At 35.5% G+C, this 25,998-nt stretch overlaps 1 protein-coding gene across 3 annotated transcripts in view; it reads left to right on the forward strand.

The window, feature by feature from the left end:
- Asator (tau-tubulin kinase asator) overlaps positions 1-16,184 on the forward strand; it is a 141,884-nt gene extending 125,700 nt beyond the window's left edge. For all 3 annotated transcript variants that reach the window (XM_089086895.1, XM_089087049.1, XM_089086974.1), the window contains 2 exons: positions 1,952-2,086; positions 11,774-16,184. In XM_089086895.1, coding sequence (XP_088943021.1) covers positions 1,952-2,086; positions 11,774-11,831 — 193 coding nt within the window. In that variant the 3' untranslated portion in view covers positions 11,832-16,184. The remainder of the gene's footprint in view (positions 1-1,951; positions 2,087-11,773) is intronic.
- The last annotated feature ends 9,814 nt before the right edge of the window (positions 16,185-25,998 follow it).

Raw genomic sequence — 25,998 nt, forward strand, 5'->3', positions numbered from 1 at the left:
TGGAAAACATCTAGCAAATCTTCATCCGCTTTTCGGAGCTCCCATGCTTCAGAGCCATTTTTGACCACTGTCATCACTGTAGCTTCTAATATTCTATTCTTGGTTTGCAGAATTATCTTCCTATTCTTTCAAACTTTTTTTAACTGTGAAAAAACACCCTGAGCTTTGGCTATTCTACTTTTAACATCTTCACTGCTCCCACCATCTTTACTAATAATACTACCAAGGTAAGTGAAGCTGCCCACCTGATCAATCTTTTCGTTACCCAACGTCACCTTTTCATCTTCACTTATTCCTTGCCATAGTAATTTATTCTTCTAAACATTAATTTTTAAACCTATTCTAACACCCTGAACTCGCAAAACCTTTAAAAGTTCATTGATTTTGTCCACACTTTCCTCTAGGATTCTTAAATCATCAGTATAATCCAAGTCCAGGAGACTTTTTCCTCCCCATTTGATTCCGCGGCCTCCCATTGCCTTCCCTGTGCTCCTTAAGAAAAAGTCCTTAAAATAATCCACTCCTTAAAATAATCCACTCCTTAAAATAATCCACATAAGGGGGATAGAACACAACCCTGCTTAACTCCTGATTTAATATAAAACTAATACAAAAGAAAAGACTAATGCCTCGATAATTACTACACTCACTTTTATCACCTTTCTTATAAAGTGGCTTAATTAAGGTTTTTCTAAGGTTAAGCTGGTAAAAAGACGGGATATTTGGTATTCCTGATTCAAGCTTAAGCAGTAACGTTTTACGTAAGCAGTAATAGTGCCATTTAAACATTTTTGCCTCTCAATTACTCGGACTATCTGTCTTGGCTTTTTTCTTACAATTTAGCCAATTTTTTCCTACAATTAGCCATGTCTTGATGCCTACTGCACAATACTTGATTTTCACCACAAAAATAAAATACGTAACAAATATCTTACAACTCAACAAAATACGCTACGAAAGCAAAGCAGTGAAAATACAGCACTCGTATCAACACAGAAGTATATGATAGTAATTTCCCTTTTTTTGGGAATAATGTCCCAAATGTGAAATACGTCACGACTTGAATAAATACCCCACATAAGGAAAGCTATGGAATTAAAGCACTCTTTTTGACACGGAAGTACATGACAGTAATCTCCATGTTTCTTTTATAGTAATAAGGTCGTAAATCATAACAATAACTAAGAAAACACTCTGGTTGAATTTTGCTGTTTGTTGGCTTTTTGCCACTTTGATTTCACCTTTACAATTAATTGAATAATTAAATGTACCCTCAAAGGAAGAGAACAACCTTTTTTGCTGACGCTGCGAGAAACAATCACTTTATAGTCCTTAGAACATGGTAATAAATGTAACACAGGTTGAGCCTTTTATGGGGGTATTAGGGGAATGCATATAAGAGTGGGGGGAGGGCTCAAAAGTTTACTTTGAGTCTCTATTTCCAAGGGTTCTCTGGATGTATCTTGGGAAGTCCCTATGCCCGAACCTGCGTGCTGGTCTTGTTGTAGGTTAGAAAGGTATCATCTATTTTTGACATAACAGTCAAACTCAGTTATATCGTAAAGCATCCAGAATTAAACCGAATACTATGCAAATCAGGATTAAGTCAATAATTCAAACCAAAAATAGACTGGGATCTATTAAATGAGAAAAGACGAAAAGGGGAAACAATGTATAAAAATACAGGAAACTCGGAAATTTGTGAGTTCGTATAAGCTTTCCTTAATGAGAATTGATGCGGGACTTTATCGTTCAAATAATGTTAACTTGGACGGATTTTGGGGAACGGGGAAGCAGTAAAAGCTTCTCTGGGTTGAAGAAAGGTAGAACGACGGTAATTTCTTGGATTCGGGCAGTTTAACGTTGTGATTCTGTCATTATAGTTACTGACGCAATATGTAGTTAAAATAAGTCTAACTTTTTCATTAAATAATCATCTTTTTTCTTATAGGACCCGCACGTCAGTTACTGAATTAGGACGTTGGACCCCTGACACAATGGACATTCATGTCCAAGGATATGCGACTCTTCCCAGGATCTCTTCACCCCTTACGCCTCCTCCCGTCTTAAGGGATCTTGATGCAAGGTTAGTTGTTGTAATCCATGAACTAATTGTTGCGAGATGAGAGAGGAGTGTTTTTGGACCGCTAAAAGTCATTTTTAATCGTGTCTCTTAATTTCTAGAAATGTGCAAAGGAACCGCAAAGTTTGGTATACAGAATGTACCAGCATTAAATTACCGACTTTACCTAAGTATTCAGAAGGGCCGTCTCTCGCAAAAAAAAAACTTTGGAGGGAGGGGAGCCATAAACAGCGCACGCTTTAAGGGGCTTCACACTTTCATAGGGAAGAAAGCAATTTTCAGAACGATTTTCAAGAGTTTATTTTGTACTAAATTGCAACAAATGCCTAAAAACATATTTATTTTTCCTGTATACTTAAAAGAGAACATTAAACTTGGGAAGGATTTAGGAATTTGAGGTGTTTTTATTCACTAGAAACGCTTCCAGGCATTCAGAGATCGTTACTGTGACCATACATCTTGACAAATTTTTATTCCTTTATTTGAACATTCTTGTTTCCATGAAATTTTGTGCCGACTGGAATTTGTTTTACTTTTTTGAGTCCACGGTTTTGTGTCCAGAATATAAATAAGGAAGAAATCCTGTATTTTCATCTCCCGCAGAAAGAGTGACAAGCGGAAACCATGGATCTTGAATAACCGACAACCGTGGCATACTTTTTTTAATTTTGACGTAGGAAAGGAGTAAGAAGTTAGAAAAAAGTGGAATGAAAAGATTGAAGAAATTTAATACTTAAGAGACAGTACGGGTGTACAAAACCCATTCCCTGGGTAGAAAGGGGAAATCGATTTTGAGATGACATTTAAGACGTTTTTGACCATTCATTTGAAAGCTAATAATTCTATGTTTGCTCTGGATAAAAACAGTCCAGATAAAAACCTTACTGGACCACTGTCATTATTGTAACTTCCAATATTCTAATTTTAGTTTTTAGACTTACAAACTTTTCTTCCAAACTTTGCTACCTGTATGATATAGCCCCTACCGCTCAAGTTGTTAATTCATTGACGCATTATAGAACCGGTTTTTTCCGTTAGTTTCTTTCATCTGAGCCTGAGACAAGACAAGGACAACTGACAGAATAGATGGAAAATATATAATTTGGGCTATAAATTTGCACATTAGGAGGTTGGGGGTAAAGATTTGGACTGTGTGAAGTTAGAAAACAATTCTTACTTCATAATATTCAGAATGGTTGTACCTAACACTTTAGGCATGCATCCCGCTATACTTTACTCTCCCCCCTAATGTGCAAATATATAGCCCAAATTGAGAGTCAGAGAAACATATCAGATGAATATTAGGTAGGGGTTATATCATACAAGTACCCCAACTTTTTTCAACCGTAAAAAACCCTGGGCATTTGCTATTCTACTTTCTTAAAGTTTAACTTCATACACCTTCTCTTCTGATAATACTACCCAGAGAAGTGAAGGCATCCGCTTGATCAGTCTTCTCGCTTCCCAACGTCACTTCTCTACCTTCATTTATTCCTAGTCTAGGCGATTAAGTCTTCTTATCATTAATTATCAAATCTGTTTTTGAACTCTGAACTCTAAAACCTTCCAAAAAATTTGTTAATTTTGCTAACATTTCTATTTAGGATGCTCAAATCATCTGCGTAAGGCTAGGAGAGGTTTGCCTTTCTGTTTGTTTCCATGCCTTCACATTCCCTTTGCCGTATTCCAAAGTCCGTAGCACAAAGTCAATGCTAGCTAACGATAGCTTTTGAGCTCGAAGAAATGTAGTGGTTACTAGAAATTTTTAATTCTTCAATTTTCGTAGGGTGGCTAAAAAGTGGCTAAAGTTGTGCTGTTTTAATTATTTGATTGGATCCATGGAAAAAAATTTCTTATCTAGCAAAAAAGTCCCTAACATATAGCTGGATTTTTGCCTGGATTTCATGGCAGATGGATATTTGGCTTGAAAGCTTGTTTCCTTCAAATGATGGTTACTTGGTCTTGTAACAAGGGCGTAACTTAAGATTTTTACCCGGCCTAAATAATTTTTTCCTTGTGCTCCTGATTACGTCAACAATTTTTGCGACTGACATCGGAAGGCCGGAAGTAGTACAAAGTTGGATTGTAATAATAGATGCAGACAGGCTCAACCTCCTGAGGAAGGGATTAAAAGGGGAGGGGGTCAAAATTGCTTTTAGACCATAGTTCTTTTCTTTGGTGGGCTTTCAAACCAGTCTAAGGAAGGAGGAAATTCCCCTTTCATATCTCCATCCCAGTGTGAAGCTTTAAGTGTCATTTAGAGAGTTCTTTTGGTTACCGCATATCAGCATCTGTACTAGTGATGTACTTACACAGAATTGTATATAGAGACTCAGTATCACATAGTCTTATTACTACCTCAAAATTGCCACTTAATCGGTCTCAATGCTGCCACTTAGTTGGTCTCAATTACTGCCATATTCCGACTGCTTTAGCAACGAGTCAGTCAAATATGTTGACTTGGTAATTTTAATGTTCTTCTCAAAACTTAATTTTATGGTTTCATTTAACTATATTTCTTCCCTTTCCTCATTATTTCATTCATAGCGGGGGGGGGGGGACAGTCATAGTTCTAGAGCTTCAAAATAAATTGTTTTAGTCTCATTGTTTGGTCAGTATTATATAGTTTTTGCTCTACGGATTTTTTTTCCTAATATAATTCCACATTATTCTGGACCATACAAAACCTCGGTTTAAAATCATGAATATAAACAAGTAGATCACTAGTCGACCATATTATTCCTTCTAGGCCACCTTTGACTTAATTTGCTAATCATAAATATTAATTTTAATTGCCCTAAATGCCCTAGTGCCATGACAGTCAGGGCCGTATCCAGGATTTTTGTTAGGGGAGGGGGAGTTACCCGATTTTTTCCCGTGGACTTTGTCTAACACCCTCGAGCAACATTATGTTAGCTCGAGACCGTTAGTTCGCCCCTTGCGAACGAGTACGCGTCCACTAGGCATACTTTCGTATCTATAAGGGGCATTTTTTTTTTTTAGTAACTCAAAAACAAGACAAGTATTTACATACAGTTAAATACTACAACTGTGCTTGTTGGTGAGCTGTGAAGCACTCTATCGCATCCTTCCAGTTCCTGAATGGTTTGGTGACCAGATTCCCCAAGCGCTGGTGGCAGCCTTTGCCAGCTGTCTCTGACGAGAACAGAACGCAAAATCTGCAAAAAGCAGCGTCCTCAGACGGAGAGTAGGACAACCAACTGAAACGAGCGAGCCAAGTTAACTGAAACTTCAGCTTCCATTTTTCAGATACTGGAAAAATGTAGGAGACATCTGGAGTCCAAGGGCTCTTCAGCAAATGAAGTTTAGAATTTGAATCGAGACTGGATGATTTGTTGACGAAACGACCGATATCATTTGCAAACAACGACAAAGACTGGGTTGGTGCAAGTGCGTGTTGCGTCATGGTTGGTTCCAGTGTGCGTGATTCAGAAGCTTCAACGATGGTTCCAGGGCCCTTCGGATCCACAGGTGTAGATGAATGCTCCGCAGACGTCACGCTAACGCCACTGTCAGAAACATCCCTGGCCCAATTCGGGGCGAAAAACGACGTAATGTCACACTTCCTTTTCATATTGAAAATTGCTCTCCTCTTAGCCAAGTCCGAAATTGAACTGAAATGAACTGACAATCATGCACTCTCTTAAACCATACCTCGAGCGCCCATTAATCCTAATTTACTATGCAAGGTCAGGTGAACATGGGGTTACCTAATTGCGTAAGCTGATCAGAGCGCATATTATTAACCCTAATTTACTATGCAAGGTCAGGTGAACATGGGGTTACCTACGGTTACCTAATTGCGTAAGCTAATCAGAACCGTTAACCCACAAAATGCAATAGGATTTAGTGTGGATTTAGTATATTTTTTTTTTCTGGTAAGGTTTTGTCTTTACAGGTATTTTTTAGACTAATTTTCGACTCGGTCAAAAATTTCCGGGGGGGGGTTCAAACCGGGTAACCCCCCCCCCCCTGGTTACGGCCTTGATGACAGTACAAAATAAAAAGCCCAATTCTAATTCATTCACATGACATGAACAAAAACATTGCACAAATTACAAGACTCTATTCATGTGCTCCTTTGTTAGCCGGAGGAGTCGTCCGAACATTTCAACACTTACAAAAAATTCATCACTCACTATACAACAATTATTTTCTACTTTTCCCCAGTTGTCCAGAAAGTCCAATGAGGGTTTGGGCTAGCTATCCTATACTTTAGCACACCCTACCTGGTTACCTTGCCCAGATCAAAACAGAAAAGGAGTAACCAACTTCTGTTTTTTTTTTTTTCGTTTCTATTTCAATTATGCTTTTTTCCGTTTATATTTAATTCTGATTCAAAAAAATTTCGAAATTTAGCGTAAAGAGCGGGGTATTGACTAGGGGGCAAACTCCCTAATATACGTAATAGAAACATGCTAATATAGAAGTTTGTTGCGTAAGTTAATTCGTAAGTTACGTCTCAACAAAAACAGTAACATGTTATAACTCATCTGTTAAATTCACCCAAAAAAAATCTCTTCAACACGTGTCTCCTTAAAACCCCGTAGATGTTCAGCAAGTGAGAGAGGCTTTTTTCATGCTGCCAAACCCGTGCCTCTTGATCTCGTGAAATATTTCCTATCAGTTTTGTCACCACATCATCTATGCCTCATCCATTATTCCATCTCCATAGTCTTGCAATGTCTTCCATACCTGGTACGGCCAAGAACTTCGAGACTTAATTTGCCACGCTTGGTAATCTTTGCATTACATTCATAGTACATACTCAACATAATCATATTCAGTAGTCAACAACTTCTTAGCCAAACAATCTCCTAAATATCCTCTGACTTCTCAACTATAAATGCTACTGTTTATACCGAGCCATCGTACACATAATTATACTTCGTGTTTGCTGAGAAGAAGAGCAACGAGAATAAATAGTAAACTATTCTGCTGAGCACCTTGAAAGGAAATTATTTTTGCTCTTGGGGGGGGGGGGGGGAGGGGAGACGGCTGTCCCCAGGTGCAGCCTCTAAAGGGGCTCAGTTTGGTGCCCCACCAAACTGAGTTTTTGTTTACTTATATTGTGGCAGTGATGGAGGGGGGGGCGTGTATTTTCCCTGGGCACCGAAAACCCTAGCTACGCCTCTGCAGCCAGTAGTTCCCCTGAAATTATTGTTGCTCTCTTCCAAATTATGAAAAATATCAGATAAGCCTAGTAGTTTTGATTGCAATATATTCCTTGTAACTAAAAGCTACCGGAATTTTTAATGTTTATTTCTCTAAATTTTATGAATGAGGCTGCTTGACTGTGGATTACTATTTATTTATTTTCGGATTTTGACGTACTTAACGTAGCCTAGCCTATTTTAACGTATTTTGAACCTCCAGATAATAAGCCCTACTTTCTTTGAAAAAAAAGCTGCTAGAAATAAATCCTGAACTTTTCAGTGGATGAAATTGTTTTTTGTCTTTTTTCACTTAAATTCAAAAAAAAAGATGTTCCTGGATTACTGTTATTACCTATTAGAATAAAATATCTATTATTGTTCTTCTGTTTGTTGACAGTCCATTATGCAAATTTTTATCTGGTCGTTTTTAAAGGATGTTATAACAAGTAGCCTACAGGAGACGTAAAGAGCAAGGGGAATTAATTTATTCGTAATTTTTTTGTGAGAAAATCTTAAAAATTAAAAGCCGAGATTAAAGGATTTAAATTTTTTTAAATCAGCTTCCTCATAATCTTGCTCCATAAATTGATTAATAGGAACAATTACAGATTTATATTCTAGTGACTTTGATGTATGGAAAATACATAAAACTTTTCCTCCTTAGGAAAAGTTCAATCTTAGCCTCCCTTGAAAAGGGGGCTTTTTAAATTTTTAAAAAATGCTATTCAGCATATTTGTGATGGATGACAAAAATGCTTTCTGACATACGCTTTGAGATCAAGCCCAAGCTTACCCCTGCTTTATTAATGGCTTTTGAGAAATTTAAAATGGAAAACGGAAATCGTACTGTGTTTTAGTTTGACTATGAATTATTGTTCCTTTCCTAAAAAAACATGCAGCTTTTAAATTGAAATTTCAAATTTAAAAACTTCTTAAGCTGAAGCTTAACAACCTACAGAAACAAATTTCACTATCATTTCTATTCAATTCCGGCTTTGAAAACCAGGGAGAGACAATATGTCCCCTATAATTCACATACCCTAATTACTTACTTTTCATAAAAAAAATTATGTCGCAATAATTTTTGCTTCGAGCAATGTTAAGCGAAAGACTAGTTACGTTAAAAGAAAAAGAATCTTTATGAATTATCTGTGACAGCACAATTTCAGATTGACTCTTTATAATTAATAATTATAATTACTAATTACCAAGAATATTGTCAGCTTAGGCAAGGTAGGATGTATCAAAAGCAGTGGCAGTTCAGGCCTCTTTTGCTCCCGGAGCAAAATCTCGATTAGCCCCCCGCACCTGTCTCCCAAAAATTTTAAATCTAAAAACTAATTTATTAGCAAATTTTCATTTGTTTAAATCTGACTTTTCTTAAAAAGAAGTAATTTAGCCTCTGCAAAATTATTAATCATCTTTTACTATTCATCTCCTTAGGAATGGTGATGAAGAAATGGGAAAAATGAAAATTTCGGCTTATACTTACTGCCAACTGCGCCCTCTACTTTATTTTAATAAAAACAAAAATTCAAAATTACAAAATGATTATAGACACTAGCTTATTTTATTTGAAATTTACGCTCTTAAAATGTCTGCGCACGGGGCGAGTGCCCCCCCCCCCTCCAAAAAAAATGTCTGCATTTAAGCGGATAAAGCGAATAAAAGAAGCATTGTAAAGAGTTTTAGAGCTACCAAAGGTATCAGTTGTAAAATTATCAGTTGTAATAATTCGTTTGTTATCAATAATTGAATACACTGATTACTACCATTTGGTAAAACTACAGTTAATATGTATTCCTTTGCCAAATTAAATCCCGTTTCGACTGGAAAAGCCTCTGGAGAAGGGATTCTAAGGGGAACAAAAGAATTGTTCCAGCATTTACGCAAATGGTAGTGTTTTTATGCCAATATTCGAAGTATAAGGTTGTCACTCAATATTGTCTCAGAATGTATAGTGTTTTTTGTGTTTGACCGTTTTGTAGTTGTAATATGTTGATTTGTCACAGTGCTTTGGAAATCATAATTCAAAAATATATCGCGGAAATAAAAGTCGAAAGGCTTTTTATTATGTACCAGACAAAATATGGTGAATTGCAGGTTTATTCCCATAGTGAATGGCTTCAGTTATGTAATGTTCAATGGTTTTTATTCTATACTGTTCTATACTATTCTTTCTGCTACTGTCTACTTCCTGTTAATTTTCTTTCTATACTTTTCTTTGAGTTCTATACTTCTGACTGAATTTGACAAAAAAAGGGCGTGGGAAATTTTTATTTAATTTATTGGTTAAATCTGGAAAAATTAGGAAATTTTCAAGCAGTTCGTGGTAACGAACTGTAAGTAAGGAGCGACCCGGCTCAATAGTAACCGAAACTATAAAAAATGTAATTTTGATACCAATAGATACATCAAAAGAATCAAATTTTAATGCTAATTTCAAATATATCAGTTTCATCAAGAAAAGGGGGAAACACCCCCTAAAAGTTATAGAGTCTTAATGACTATTGCACCATCAGATTCAGCGTATCAGAGAAACCTACTGTAGAGGTTTCAAGCTCCAATCTGCAAAAATGTGGAATTTTGTATTTTTTGCCAGAAGAAAGATCACGAATGCGTGTTTATTTGTTTTTGTTTGTTTGTTTTTTCCCACGGGTGATCGTATCAACCCAGTGGTCCTAGAATATCGTGGGAGGGCGTGTTCGAACAGAAATTAAAAGTTGTAGTGCTCTTTTTAAGTGACCAAAAAAAATGGAGGGCAACTAGGCCTCCTCCCACGCTCATTTTTTTCCCAAAGTCACCCGATCAAAATTTTGAGATAGCCATTTTGTTCAGCATGGTCGAAAATAGTATAAATATGTCTTTTAGGATGACTTAATCCCCCAAAGCCCGTGGAGGGAGGGCTGAAAGTTATAAACTTTACCCAATGTTTACATATAGTATTGGTTATTGGGAAGTATAGGCGTTTTCGGGGGGATGTTTTTCTGGTAGTGGGGGGTCGGAGGTTATGCGGGAGGATCTTCCCATGGAGGAAGTTTTCACTGGGGGAAGGGACATTGCTATGAAGGGGGCACCGGATTTCCCAGCATTATTTTAAAAAATGATCAGAAATTAAATAAAAAAAACAACAAGTTTTTCCACTGAAAGTAAGGAGCAACATCAAAAAGTAAAACGAACAGAAATTATTACGTATATGACTGGGTTCGCCCCCTAGTCAATATCTTGCTCTTTAAGCCAAAGATTTTTTTGTACTTTCATAAGAGCTATTTATTCTAATTAACGGCCTTTGTGATTAAGCGGTCATTTTTAAAGAATTGGAGCAAAATTTGAACTTTAACGCAAAGAGCGAGGTATTAACTAGGGGGCGAAAACCCCCTAATATACGTATAAAAAATACATGAATATTGAAGTTCGTTACGTAAGTTAATTCGTAAGCTACGTATATTTACTACTAAAAAAAACAAAAATAACATGTTCGTAAATAAAATTTAATAACTTTCGAGAAAGCCATTTAACCAAATAAAAGTAAAATTAATATGCAAATTTGGTTTTGATTATTCATGTACGGTGAGCCAAAATCAAAACCTGCATTAATTTTTATTAATTTTTATTCTATAAATCCTAATTTAACGATTAAAATTCCCTGTGTTTTTGGTTTATCCGACTCTTTCTGCAATTAAATAAAAAAAAAAAAAAAGTTTTTTTAACTGAAAGTAAAGAGCAACATTAAAACTTAAAACGAACAGAAATTATTCCGTATATGAAAGGGGCTGTCCCCTCCTCAGCGCCTCGCTCTTTACGCTAAAGTTTTTATTGTTTAAAAAAAATAAAGTTGTGAGACAAACTCAAACTTTAGCGTAATGAGATGGGCGCTGAGGAGGGGACAGCCCCTTTCATATACGGAATAATTTCTGTTCGTTTTAAGTTTTAATGTTGCTCTTTACTTTCAGTTAAAAAAACTTGTTTTTTTTATTTAATTGCAGAAAGAGTCGGATAAACCAAAAACACAGGGAATTTTAATCGTTAAATTAGGATTTATAGAATAAAAATTAATTTGGTGGAAGTGAATAGAAAATTGATAGCCAAAGTCTCAGGCGAGTAACCGAGTTTTAGAATTGACACATCACCGGTACATACCCCGCAAGTGAATGGGCCAACCCTTTTTTTCTTTTTTTTTCTTATTTAATCTATGTTTTCATACTGTTTAAGTTTACGGCGGGAGTAGCTATGACTCTCGGCGGGAATAACTCAAATACTTGTGTATTTGCTTTTGGAGATGCACGCCCGCCTATAATCACGGGCAGGCAACCCAATTTACAAAGCTCAGACAGTTACACAAACAAAGAATTAGTTACAAATTGGTTGACCGATAAGTCTCCTGGACTCGCAGTTGAACAAGCGTGAAAAAAGAAGTAGTGATCAGTCATGAACAGTGTCGTAAACAATGAAAAAGCGCTCTTAATTTTTGTCGTATGTGCTTTCTAATAACAATTCTTCTTCTTTTTTTTAGAACAAGGCGATACCGGCCGCTATATAATAGGGACTATGCTTGGAGTCCAAGGAGATAGACAATTAAAATTGCTCTCTAGTCATGAATTTCTCAAATTGGAAGTTTTTTTGTTTTAATATTGCTTGAATCGACTGTACCCTTTTGGTAATAGGGCAGCTTCATATTGTTTTTGGTAGCTCTTTCACTGTATTACGTTTTAATTTCTGTTCTACTAAAACATTAACAGTGCTTTTATTTCTTTCAATTACTATGAAATGTTACCGAGAAACATTAGTAAATACTAAAACCTCTCCTATCGTTGCTTTTTTTTACTGTTTCTTTATTGCCCAAGAGAAATTTCAGTAACTTTTCCCGTATTTTACTTTTTTATTTCAAGAGATAATGCCCCCCCCCCTTTTTTTATGGATGCTGCTAGATCACTAAAATATTATTCTTTAACGATTCCTTGTGCAGCCAAATAGGAAGCTTCTTTCCTGTTTTTAAGTGATAAAATGGTTGAATACACGTGAGTTGCACTTGCCGAGTTCGTTTGAAAATAATTGCCGTGTTGGCCAGTTCCGGAAAACTAATATTTTCAAGCTGATTTTTTTCACTTCCAGTTTTTAAATTATAGTTGCCATGTTCAACAATAGCAAGTAATTATTTTTATATTTTGATGCTAATGGAGAAAAAAATAATCAATTTTAATGCTCAAATTGAATATTATAAGCAAATACAATATAAGACCATTATAGCAAATTTTAATGTTCCTAAGTTGATTTTTTTTTTCACTTCCAATTTTTGAGCCACATGTGGCATGCTCGAGAACAGCCAGTAGTCATACTTTTAGTATATTGAAGTGTTAAGAGACGTATGCAATAAAAGCTGATTTGGTGGTAGCTAGTACTTCCATGAAGCCAGGTATCATATCTAATTGAGATACGTTTTTATTAATTCTTTTCAGTAATTCCTAATCCTAGTTTGGATTTTCAAGTAAGAAATAAGGTTGTTTGTCCTCTTTAGCAAAAAAAAAAAAAAATTTGATTCCAAAAAAAATAATTAAGCCTTTGGTTTTGGGAAATATAATGAAGCCATTTACCACTGGATGTATTCTTTTCATTCATCAATTTTGGGTCGTTTATAAGTGAGGTAGTGCTAATACTACTACTAAGAACTCATCGGAGTACCATGCCGCCGGAGGCCAACACAGCTACGCCCGCTCTTCCTCCATCCCAATCTGTTAAAAGCTTCCGTCTTTACACCTTCCCAGGAAATTCCCATTTCCTTTAGATCTTTCCTTACGGCATCCTTCCACCCCAATAGAGGACGACGGCTTTCCACTTGGTCCTATAGGTACATATAACACCTCACTATATGTGAGGTACGGGTATTGTATTCGAGAAGGAGTATTTTTGGGGTGAACCCTTGCCTTCGATTTTCAGGAATAAGGTAGGGTGCATCCATGTCCTTTTTTAGATTATTAAAACTAAAGAGCAGCAAAATTTGACAAACTTCCTTTGCGCTAAGCACGCATGTGTAGTTACCACTGGATAATTAGAATCAGTATCAAATGTTCTACTGAAAATTTCATATATAACCACATGACTTCTACTTACTAATTGTACAACAAGAAACATATAATAATTTGTATTTGAAGCTGGTTCATACCACAAGGAAGTTTCAGGGGTAGAAAGGGGTTGGGGTAAGATTATGACTTTTACTTGTAGGAAATATAGTTTTTTGGAAGGGCAGACATTGTCAACAAAATATCTTCCTCCCTCGGGGAACATCACCTTTCTAATACTCATTATCTCTTAAATATCAATTTTGCAAACTAATATTCCCCTGTTTAGAAGGACCATACTTTGATTAATTCTGTTCATTAAAGGCATTTTCGAAATGCTGCTGTGAAAATGTGATATTTGGTTTGTGATGCTAAACCAATCTGGAGGGGTAGGGCCTTATACTCGTAGACGCTTCATTTTTAAACCATCCATGCGGGTGTCCTTTCTGAAAGCTTTTGCTGCTTTAATTTAAAAGGGTCAAGCCGTCAAAAGGGGCTCTCATTCCTGCTGATTTAAGGCATTTTTAAATGTTTCATTTTGACGAGTGTCTAGCAGTCAAGCGAGGATCTAATTCCTGCTCTTTTAGGGTATTTCCAAAATGCTGCTGTGGAAATGTGATAATCAGAATCTGATTTTAGACCCAATCTCAGGGGGATAGGCTTCCGTAAAATTTAACTAGCAATTTAACCCTGGCCTAGACCTTTCTTAGTATCGACAGGGAAGGTTTGAAATTTGTCACTTCTCAGTTTCAAAGGGGGGTTTAAATGAAAAAAAAAATTACAAATTGTATGCCTTTCTTTTTCAGAAGAACAGTTTTCAATTTCCAGGTTTAATTTGGTTGTGAATCCTCAGTGAGTTTTGGGCTAAATGTCCATTTAGTTTTAATGTTTTTGTTAGTTTTAGTTGAATTTATCTTTTGGTTAACAGGCTCTTCTTTAAGCTATAGAAAGCTTTTAGTTTCTGTGCATTTTATATCTTACTTGAAACAAGTAACTCAAGTTGAACTAATCGTTTTTGTTTCGTCCTTGTCTTCTCATTTGTGTCTCATTTCTTTTTATCTCGCAATTTTTATGAGCGCTGTCAGCCTAGAGTGTAAAGCTTAATATAGTCCTTTTTTTCTAAAACTCAATTGAAATCACAATGCTGCTGTCCTGTTTATTCATTGGCTTCTGCCAAATGTTGATGGATTTTTTGCCATTTGAAGATCACAATAAAAAATATTAAATGATTGGAAAAAAAAAAATTTTGGTAATGAGTCCGAATCTGGAAGCGTTTATGGAATCAGTTTAACGAAAAAAGAGTAAAAAAAAAAATAACCTGGGCTCTGCCAAGTTTTTATCTTAAACTCCTAGTCATTTTGCATATTTATTGGGTGACAGGGAAAGAGCTTATTTGGAAAGTCGACTTTTTTTCTAGTCTTTTTATTCTGTTATCTAGTCGTTTTTCTAGTAGATTGCTATCTGAAAATTTTGCCTAAAACGCAGGGCTGTTAATGCGTTGTTTTGAACTTACCCTTATTTCTTTCTTGTCTTTTAAGCTATATTTGCCCCATTTAGCACGCGGTTTGTTAGCTATTATTCACATTTACGCTCACTTGAACTGGGAAGGACGGGCAATAGTTTTCATGCTACATCTTGATTTCGTTGGGGTATGCATTTGAGGTTTTGTAGAAGAGCGATTAAAAAATAGTCTTCGAAAATTTTAATCTTCTGGTTTATACACCACATGCAAGGCCGTATCTAGGGGAGAGGTGGGGTTAGGGGGTTGGACCCCCCCCCGCCGAAATGTCTGTCCGACTCGTAGAAAAACGTAACAGAAATGAATATAAACAAATTTTGATGCGTTTTTCAAAAAAAAATTGTAAACCCCCCCCCCACCCCGGAAAATAATTGTATCCCCCTCCCTCGAAAAAAATCCTGGGTACTGCCCTGTCCACATGTATTAATTTATGCACTGAAATCAAAACCAAGAAACATATTATAAAGTCTTTTTGCTATTTGTTTTATGGACTTGGTTGAATTCAAGACTGACCAGTTAATACATCAAAGACGTGCTCATTGCCATATCTAGGGGGATTAGAGGATCTGATCCTCCCTACCCACCTGATATGTTTGTTTTTTTTACACAAAAAAAACTTAATAAAAATGCATATTCGATGCGTTTTTTAAAGTTTTTTTTGTAACCCCCTCCCAAACCACCCCCCCCCATCCCCAAACAAAAATCCTGGTTACAGCCTTAGGGGTGAAATCTAGAAGATGCAAATCCCGCAGTTTTTCACCGATTGGCATTTAGTTAAGTCAGGTTACCTTAAAATCCACTTGGATAATTAATGGAATGAAGTTCATAAAGTGTTGAAAATTCGATCTTCAACTTGCGCTTTTTAGCTATTGGTATGCTACATATTTTTGCCAGTAATATAATTTTGATTATTGGTTTCCCAATTGGTTAATTAGTTAATTAACCAGTGGAGGGAACCTTTTCGCAAGTACTTCCATTTCAGTAGATCTAATTAAAACACAGCTATGTTGGACTTTCAAATTATTACAATAGGGCCATTTTTCGGTTTGAAAATATTTATTGAATCTAAGATTATACTGAAATTCTGATTCCGAAATTGATCGGTTATTTTCGACTAAATTGGAGAGCAGAATTGATCCGTTACTAACCCTAGATTGACTTACATAATCTTATCGGGATGTTTTCAAAGTTAATCTCCCCATTTTAAAATAAAGGGGGCGTTGCCTGTTAAAATTAGCCATTTGTGTGATACTTAAGCATCCTTTTCTGCCTTTTATGAGGCTTTTATGCAAGTTCCGACTATTCATCGCTCTGTTTCCTCTCGAACGCCTTTCATTACAGAATCAAAATGCTTCAGCAATTTACAAGGAAAACTAATGTTTTAAATTAGAATTGGCTTGATTTTTTATTTTAGGAGGAAAGGCACCGTTTAAATGTGGATACCTGAACAACATTTAACCCATAGGTATTAAATGAAGCTTAAACAAAAGTATTTACCAAGACAGACAGAGGCGAATTCAAGGGGTGGTTTTAGGGGCACATGTCACCCACAGAAGGATCAAAGTTCTATTAATTACATGGATGGGGGGAGGGGAGTGGTGAAAGCCCAAGTTTTATTGATGCATCATATGCATTAATTCTGTATCCGCCCTGAAGACAGATTGTTTTCTTGTAAGCTTGTATTGAAGATATTCTAATGTTATACCAAACCCTATGGTGTGTTTATAAAGTAGGATTAATTGCCATGGGGAGGATCTCGATTTTGATTTTCAATTTTAAAGGGTTTCTTAGCCTCACCTCTCCTCCCGAAGCTACTGTTTGCTATGGAACCTTGAACTGTATTTTAGCATATTTGGTCCTGTTCCCAGTTATTTATCTAGTCATGTAGTCCTTGAAATGTAGTTTTTTCCTTTTGTTTATTTAATTTATTTCGAAGAGTATAACTCGTTATAGATCTTATAATATCCCTTGTGAAATATATTGGGTTGTGCAAAACACTTTTTGAATTTGATACCCGGAAATGTTTTTCGTGGAAAAAGGAGTGTCTTTTTGTGTTCTAATCTGTTTTTTTGAGGAACCTCATTATTTGGTTATGTCCTTTTTTGCCACGTATAGTTAATATATATTGATTTGCAATAAATTATTTGCTTCATCGTCTAATTTTTTTGTTATTGAATTTCTTAGTTGTCTTTTTGTATAATAAGCAAATTTCGCCATCCATTGACAAGTGACTGATGATAAATCCCTCGACATTCATTCACTGTGAGCTGACGGAAGACATATTCGCAGTCAAATTCAGCTAAATTCTGAAATTAATTAGGGTCAGTACTGAATTTAAATTTGTTTGAACTTTTTGAAACTTTTTTTTAAAGGGGAGATAGGAGAACATTTTTGGCTGTACTGTACAGTGTCTGAACAATGAAAAAACGACAGAAAAAAGTAAATAATGACATAGACGACACTGCTTTTCCATCCTACAAAATATAACACGATATTGAGAGATCTTTTGAAGACATTCATATGATTTATTCGCTGTCTTAAGAAACTTTTCCAGTAGGCCTGTGTCCTGATATTTTGTATAAAGAAAAAAATCTAGCAAAGAAACAATAATAGAATCTAAACTAGAAAACAATAATAGAACAATAGAAAACAATAATAGAACAATAGAAAACAATAATAGAACAATAGAAAACAATAATAGAATCTCAAAAACTATAATAATTGAAACATTCACACAGGGTGTATGAACCTGTGTAATAAACTAACGCTAAAATACTAATGTAGTATTTTACTGAAATTTATGTAAATGTTAATACATTTTAAAATGCCAAAATAAGTTACTAAAATGTATGCATGGTATGCTGATACCCATTTGAACTATGTCTGGTCAGTGTATTAGCTTCCGATTCGTTTTAACCAATAACTTGTCCTTGATTGATGTAAGTTCCGCCCAACAATGCTTACATCAAATCATGATGCCGCATTTATGTTTCAACTAAGCCCCAAAGTATAAATTTGCTATTAGTAAATTTGAAAGGATGTATTAACCCCATTGAAAGTAAACCCTCATATATTAAATTTAAGACATGTAATAGACTGTTTTGACTAGTGAATAAGGTGCACATTTCCTCGAACTAGACGCGGTCTATCCCTAAATATGTGGCCAATTCTTTACATCCCTCGCTCAGTGTGCTACAAAACAATAGAATCAAATCTATTTTCTGTGCTAAAAACTGTACATAGGCTAGTCAGAAGCAATAGCCAGGTGACAACTGCTTCGTGTGTCTGTCTAAGAATGAAAAATAATATTTTCTTATATTAATTTTGTCCAAGATGAGCTCGTGGAATGGGGAAACAATTGAGGTGTTTGATTTTTTTGAGATGATATGAAAGAAGGATTGCCTCTGACCCTTGGGATGCCATTTCGATCTGTTAGTCTAGGAGTAGAACCCGGCGCCGCGCCGGCGGATCGGCCGAACGCCGCCAACGAGAGACCTGGTTGACCGCCGCTGAAGTGTCGCTACGGCACCGGCGCGCCTCAGGTGCTCCGGCAGAGGTAGTGGCGTTCGGCTGACTTTGAATATATTTTGCGGCAAATCTTTATTGCGTCAACGGCGGAGCTTTTCTTTCTGGTGTGGTTTAGTATTTCGATTTTCCTGATTAGAAATCAAGCAGGGCTTGCACTATCCCCAAATTTTTGGGGATTTGCCAGAAAATATATGCGTCACCCCGAAAAAAAATTTGGTTCCTCCAATCCCCAAAAATCACCCAATCACGGTGCCACCCCTAGCGATTTATCACCAGTGACTTTCCCTGCCAAATGTTAATTTGCATACCATAATTCTTCACTACTCTCTTTTTCGTTAATTTTCGTCTCTTTTGTTACTTTGCATAAAAACCAGACGGATACAATTGCAATATACACAGTTCTTCATATGTTGACAAAAAAAGTATCGTCTTTATGAAATGAGATTAAATCATTTGGAATGCTGTTTGCCAATTACTATTTTTACATCATTTGTAGTCAAGAACTTACTTTTAAGTTGAATAGAACGCATTCACTACTATACAGCTTCAGTTCGATTTTGAAATTGATAGTCGACAGATTGCTTCTACAGCTGAATCGTAATTTTGCAGAATTTTGTTTTCTTTTGCTGTTATTGGATAACGATTTCTTAATTCTTAATACCCAATTTTTTAACGCCTGATAGGTTAAAGAAAATACAATCTTCTTTGTGAAATTCCCCCCCCCCCAAAAAAAAAACCTTCTAATGAGACAAAATTTAGCTACAAACTAAGCTATGTACAAGGTTGGGGAATTAAAGGTTAATAAGCTGTTTAACGGTATTTTGCGTGTTTGTTTGAACCATATAGTGTCCTAGTTAATTGTTAAGTAAATTATTATATTAATGTAAAGCTGAGAACGTATCCTAGCAAGGTGGTATCCAGAAGGGGGGGGGGGTAGGGAGGTATTACATTTAAATGATAATATCTCGAGTTTTTTTTTATTGAAAGCAGGGATGCCAAAAAGTTAATTACTTTTTTTTTAATTTAAAGCAGAGACGGTATCCTATCATGGTGGTATCCAGAGGGAGGGGGGGTAGGGAGCTATCATATTTAAATCTTAATTCCTCGTTTTTTTTAAAGCAGGGATGCCAATAAGTTAAGCAGAGACAGTATCCTATCAAGATGGTATCCGGAGGGGGGCATAGGGAGTTATTATATTTAAGTGATAGTACCTTGATTTTTTTTTATTGAAAGCAGGGATGCCAAAAAGTTATTTTTTTTTAATTTAAAGTAGAGACGGCATTTTATCAAGGTGGTATCCAGAGAGGGGGGGGGGGTTAGGGAGGTAATATATTTAAACGATAATATCTCAAATTTATTTATTTTTTAAAGCAGGCATGCCAAAAAAGTTAATTTTTTTTAATTTAAAGCAGAGACGGTATCCTATCAAGGTGGTATCCATAAGGGGGGGGGTTAGGGAAGTATTATATTTAAATGATAATATCTTGAATTTTATATTGAAAGCAGGGATGTCAAAAAGTTAATTATTTTTTTTTTATTTAAAGCAGAGACGGATCTTATAGAACATTATAGGGCTACTTTAAAAAAATACAATAGGGAGTGTGAAGGGAGATGTGAGACTTTCACAAGAATACTTTAAAAAAAAACATCTTACCGGTGGCGGCGCGCCGCCGGCGCGATCAATGTTGACCGCAAACATTAATGTTTTCATCAGTCTTTCTCAAATCACAGTGTAAATTTGTAAATTTATTTTCTCTACTCATTGACAGTACACTTTCACAGGATACTCCACCTAGTAGCTACTGGTAGCAACCAAACTGTTATATTCTTGTAAAAGTCTCTCACCTCCCTTCACACTCCCTTTTGTATTTTTTTAAAGTGGCCATATAATGTTCTATAAGATCCAAAAACGCCCTTTTAATTTATCTTTTTCTTCTCTGTCAGTTTTTCTTCCTTGGCTTCCTTGATTCTGCTCATGTAGTAGTTACAGCAACCTTAAGCTTATCAGGTAAACTTTTTTTACTCTCCGGGAAAACATGCTGTGAAGTTTAAAAACATTCAGCATACAGGTTTTTTTCCAGTATGAACGAATGCAAAGAATAAGACTTCTAGACGTAGAGCGTTTTTTTTTTCAAACAGTTCATGGTAACGAACTGTAAGTAAGGAGTGACCCGGCTCAATTGTAACCGAAACTGAAAATTTTTGATACCAATAGATACATCAAAAGAATGGGATTTTTATGCTGATTTCAAATATATGTTTGATCAAATTTAGTCTTACCCTTCAGAAGATACGAGCCTGACAATATTTGTTTTATTTTCGAAAAAAGGGTCAAACACCCCTTAAAAGTCGTAGAATCATAGTGAATCACACCATCAAATTCAGCGTATCAGAGAACCATATTGTAAAGAACCTATCTGCAAAATTGTGGAATTTCGTATTTTTTTGCCAGAAGAAAGATCACGAATGCGTGTTTTTTTGTTTGTTTTTTCTTCCCAGGAGTAATCGCATTGACCCAGTGGTCCTAGAATATTGCGAGATGGCTCATTCGAGCGGAAATTAAACGTTCTAGTGTCCGTTTCAGTGACAAAGAAATTAGAGGGCAACTACGCCCCCTCCCATGCTCAATTTTTCCCAAAGTTACACGATCAAAATTTTGATATAGCCATTTTCTTCTGCATAATCAAAAAATCTAATAACTATGTCTTTCAGGATGACTAAATTCCCTAGAGTCACCAGGGTAAGGGCTGCAAGATGTGAACTTCGCCCATTGTTCACATATAGCATTGGTTATTGGGAAGTATACAGACATTTTCAGGGGAATTTTTTCTGGTGGAAGGGGTCGGGGGGAGAAGGTTACATGGGAGGATCTTTCCATGTATGAAATTTTCATGGGGGAAGATAATTTTCCATGAAGGGGGCGCCGGATTTCCGAGTATTATTTAATAAACGATCAGAAATTAAGTAAAAACAGTTTTTTCAACTGTAAGTAAGGAGCAACATTACAACTTAAAACGAGCAGAAAATATTACGTATATGGGGGGGGTTGCTTCTCCTCAATAGCTCGCTCTGACGCTACTGTTTTTTTAACTTTTAAAAGAGGCTATTATTCTAATTAAACAGCCTTTGTGATTCAGGAGTCATTCTTAAATAACTAGAACAAAAATCAAACTTTGGTTATTATAAGGTTATTATTAGTTAAAGCAGTAAAATTAATATGTAAATTTGGCTTTAATTATTTAATTATTCATGTATGGTGAACAAATCATCAAAACCTCAATTAATTCAAAAACTTTCAGAAATCAATAAAAAAAAAGTTTTTTTTAACTGAAAGTAAGGAGCGACATTAAAACTTAAAACGAACAGAAATTGTTCCGTATATGAAAGGGACTTTCCCCTCCTCAACGCCCCGCTATTTACACTAATTTTTTTTATTGTTTAAAACGTAGAGTTGTGAGAAAGAGTCAAGAACGCCTATGGGCTATAAGCCTCCTGCCTGTTCCTGTAAAAACAACCCAACAGCTGAAACATCAATCTGAAGCACTGTGTGGCATCAATGGCTCTGCAGAATCTTTACATTATCCCGTTCGTAAAGTTTTTGCTCTGTCGACGATGTGGAAACTGCTGCCTGGGCATGATGGATGTAGATCATTTCCAAACAACAAGAAATTAAATAACTAAGAATTGACCCCTTGCGCTGCTAAAACCTGGGTACTTGTACAGTATTCAATAAAAACGCGATAAGTGAAGTTTGCTTAATTCTAATGAAATAAAACAAAATAGGACGAAAATAAAATATTTTATAAACAAATTTGGGCTATATATTTGCACATTAGGGGTGGGGGGTAAAGCATAGCATATATTAAATATGGAACCTAACCTAGGTACCCTTTCTTTCTCCTTCAACCTAAAAAACTAAAGTTTAAATCTGTATATATTATAATAATATACATTATTACAGTAATATATATTACCGGAAAACAATATATTACCAGCTTGTGATATATAATCGTGCACCTTTACATTTTTCTGAAAGTTTACAAATCCTAACACAGAATTCATTATATGATACGTTTAGATAGAAGAAGATAATATCTAATTACATCAGCAGGCCTAATAAAGTCTAGAAATTTTGAGACAGATATATTGATGTAGTCAGATATATTGATGATATAGAAAATTACTAACATTGACTGTAACACCAACCTTGATAAAATCAAGACATATTAGATCTAGCAAAATCTAGAATTAAAATCGAGAACTGTTGTGTATACTTTAGAGCAAGGCCGTATCCAGGGGGGGGGGTTACCCGGTTTGCACCCCCCCCCCCCTGAAATGTATGTCTGACTCGTAAAAACGTAACAAAAATGGACATAAACAAATTTTGTATGTGTTTTTTGAGTTTTTTTATGTACCCCCCCCTATAAAAAATTAGTAACCTCTCCCCCCCCCCCCCCGAACAAAAATCCTGGATGCGCTTCTGCTTTACAGTCATTGTTCAATCTATATATGTGATAATGGTTAGATAGCCTCAGGCTTGCTCCGTCGTCCTTATCTTCCTAAGACCCAATTGAATATCGCTTGTTAAATTATTTTCTAAAAGTTTACAAATCCTAACACAGAAGCATTTCCCTGCAAATTTGGCCATAACTGGCTATATGCCTTTAGTTGTTAAATTTATTATTAACACCACTTTTCAATATTGAGCTACCTTTTCAGCTCAAAAATTTTAGGGAATTATCATTGACAGAAGCAATCATTAACCAGTGAACTGAGGAAAATTGGAACTGAGCAGAAAGTACTGGGAATATTTCTTCCAGAAGTTTTGTATGAATTTTTTTATGTGATGGGGTTTAATTTTTTTTACCTTGAGAATCATGAATTAAAAATAAAACTGGAGTCCCCCTGCTATTTAGGAAGAAAATATGCTAAAGGGGGGTGGAGGGCTGACAGTAAGAAAAAACACCAACCGCAGTCATTTCAGTTTCTTTAAGTCTTTCAACCATATCACTTCCAAATATATTTGGTAACCTGTAATAATGAAGCTCTAATTATTGATGAACAAATAAAACATATCTTTTGGAGTATTTATTCATATTTATCAGGATATAGACGTAGCCTGTATCCTTAAAGACGCTCAGCAAAAAAAAAGACCGACCCTCAGTTGAATGGGAGGTAACGCTACCAATGTATATAATCTGATAAATAGGCTGCATAACACAGTGGCGGATCCAGGGGGCGCCCCCCCAAACGTAGTCTAAAGTAGTGTAATTTACTTAATTAACGCAATTTTGCGTTAAATAAACTTGCCCCTGACGCAAGTTTATCGGATCAACCTATTTTGCCCCCCCCCTCCGTATGAAAAATCCTGAATCTGCCCCAGGCATAACACACCTTTCCTTTTCCAGCTTAATAAAAAGAATACAAAGGAGAGCACACTAGATCTGTCGTCAAGCACGTGCCAGAATAAGGGACTACAGCAACGTCTTCCTGCTCATTTTTGTCAACTTGTGGAAAAGCCTTTCTGAGTTATTGCTTCATATAAAAACAAATTCAAGTTAGTTAGAAATTTATTTTTAAAAATCTTAAAGATAAAGAAACTGAATTATTAATTCAAAATCAAACAAATTAATTTAAAAATAAATCATAGGCCTTTTCCGTCGACAAATATGATGTGGAACAGCCTTTCTGAGGGAGTCATTGCTATACTTTTTGTGGATGCATGTAGAAGATTCAAATGAAAACAGATTTAAGTTATTCAAATGAGATAAAATAATTTTTTGAAAAATCGTAATCAAAATAAAGACATAAATTAATCAATTAAAACAATTTAATCAATCACGAAATGAATCACAGGGGTTTTCCACTGCAAAATCTGACATAAAATGGCCCTTCTGACAGAGTTAGAACCATATATATGCTGACGCTTTAAGAAGATTCGATCGATAGAAAAACCTTGATTAGAAAAAATCCTTCCGAAGTTCTGTCAAAATTAAAATATGATAACCATAATATGTATTTGACATGCTATTTATTTATTTATTTATTGCATAATCTTTGAAGACCACTTATTATTTGTCAACAAAACAAAAAGAGATAATAAAAATGCCAAATGGTTGCAGCAATTTGTTACTGTCATTAGACCATTGTGACGGCGACGGCTATTTACAATCTTAAAGGAGAAATTATTAGTTTAATCAAAGGTCGTCTGTTCTAGTGGTGTCAGTTGGGAGGGGGGGGGGCTGTGTCCTTCCTAGATATTTTTTTTATTTTCTCCTGGATTTTGAAAAATACCTTGTTTGGGGGTATTTTCATTGAAAAAATCTCTTTTTGGTATTATCGTAAAAAAAAAAACAAAAAAAACAATTTGCGCCCTGTAGATATTTGAAAAATGCACTTGCTCCCATCCCTTAATTCTTGTGAATTAACACCCCTGATCTGTTCTCAGAGCTTCTGAGCCAGAATCTGGTAGATAAGTTGAACTGTCAGTTAATTAAAATCTGGAATTTAAAATAAATACAACATTTTATTCCTCCTGTCGTCATTAGGATCTCATTTATATATATTTGAAGTCACTCTTCTCCCTTTTTTTGCTTATCTAACAGTTCCGGATAACAAGCTGTAAGCAAAGAGAGACCTGTGCTAATACCAGCCAACAATCTAGAATCAGGGTTTTAAATAAATTATACACCGATCAAATGGATTAGCCTCTAATGGTAATTCTAATTATTTAAAATTCATTAACTTTAAAGCTACCTATCAAAAGTTATGAATCTGAGAAATTTAACCTGATTTTTGGAAAAGAGCAAAATACCCCAAAAACATAGGTGGACCCGATGAAAATTATGCCTAAGAATTCAGCATATGAATTCGCATAACTCCACTGCAGAGGTTTCAACCCACTATCCACAAAAACGCACAATTTTACATTTTTCTTGTTTTAGACAAATGATTGTTTAATTATGATGTTGGCATTCTCAGGTCAAATGTTGCAATCGGTAAAATAAAGCTCTTGCAATTACTGATTAACCACATTTGTTGCACTACAACATGCTTTAAGCATAGAGCTATAAAACTTTGGCGTGAAAATCGGAAGGTTAAGTATGGAGCAGCCCCCCTCTCATCTACGGAATTATCTCCGGTTGTTTCAATGTCCCTTTTGCATTTCTTTTGATTTATTTTTCAAATAAATTTTTTTTAGATAGTACTTTTTCGACGTCAAATTATATTTTAGAATGGGCTTTATTGCTTTGGACTGATTGGCTTTATTCTAAAAAAAAACCAAAAGTCTACCAAGGTCTTGTGTAGCAATGGGTGGTAAAGTTGTACTAAATTCAGCAAGATTGTAGATTCAGTAAAACTAGATTCGGTGAAAAAGGATTTAGCATATTTTCCTCTAATTTGTTTATCTGTACAACTTATATTTATAAAAAAAAATTCGTCACAACTTTGCAAAATGAATTCAGCACATTTTCTGTAACATCCAGGGATTTTTTTTCACCGTTCATTGTTCGCGCCAAATTTTGAAAAAAAGCGGTCGATTTAATACTGTCCTTAAGATAAGCCTCTTGAATTATACTCGAGAAAGAAAAATGTAGGAAAGAACAGGAAAGGTGATTTTGTATTTTAGAGTGA

Source organism: Artemia sp. Qi Xiang Cuo, chromosome 1, assembly GCF_049724085.1.
Source record: "Artemia sp. Qi Xiang Cuo chromosome 1, ASM4972408v1, whole genome shotgun sequence".
NCBI lineage: Eukaryota > Metazoa > Arthropoda > Branchiopoda > Anostraca > Artemiidae > Artemia > Artemia sp. Qi Xiang Cuo.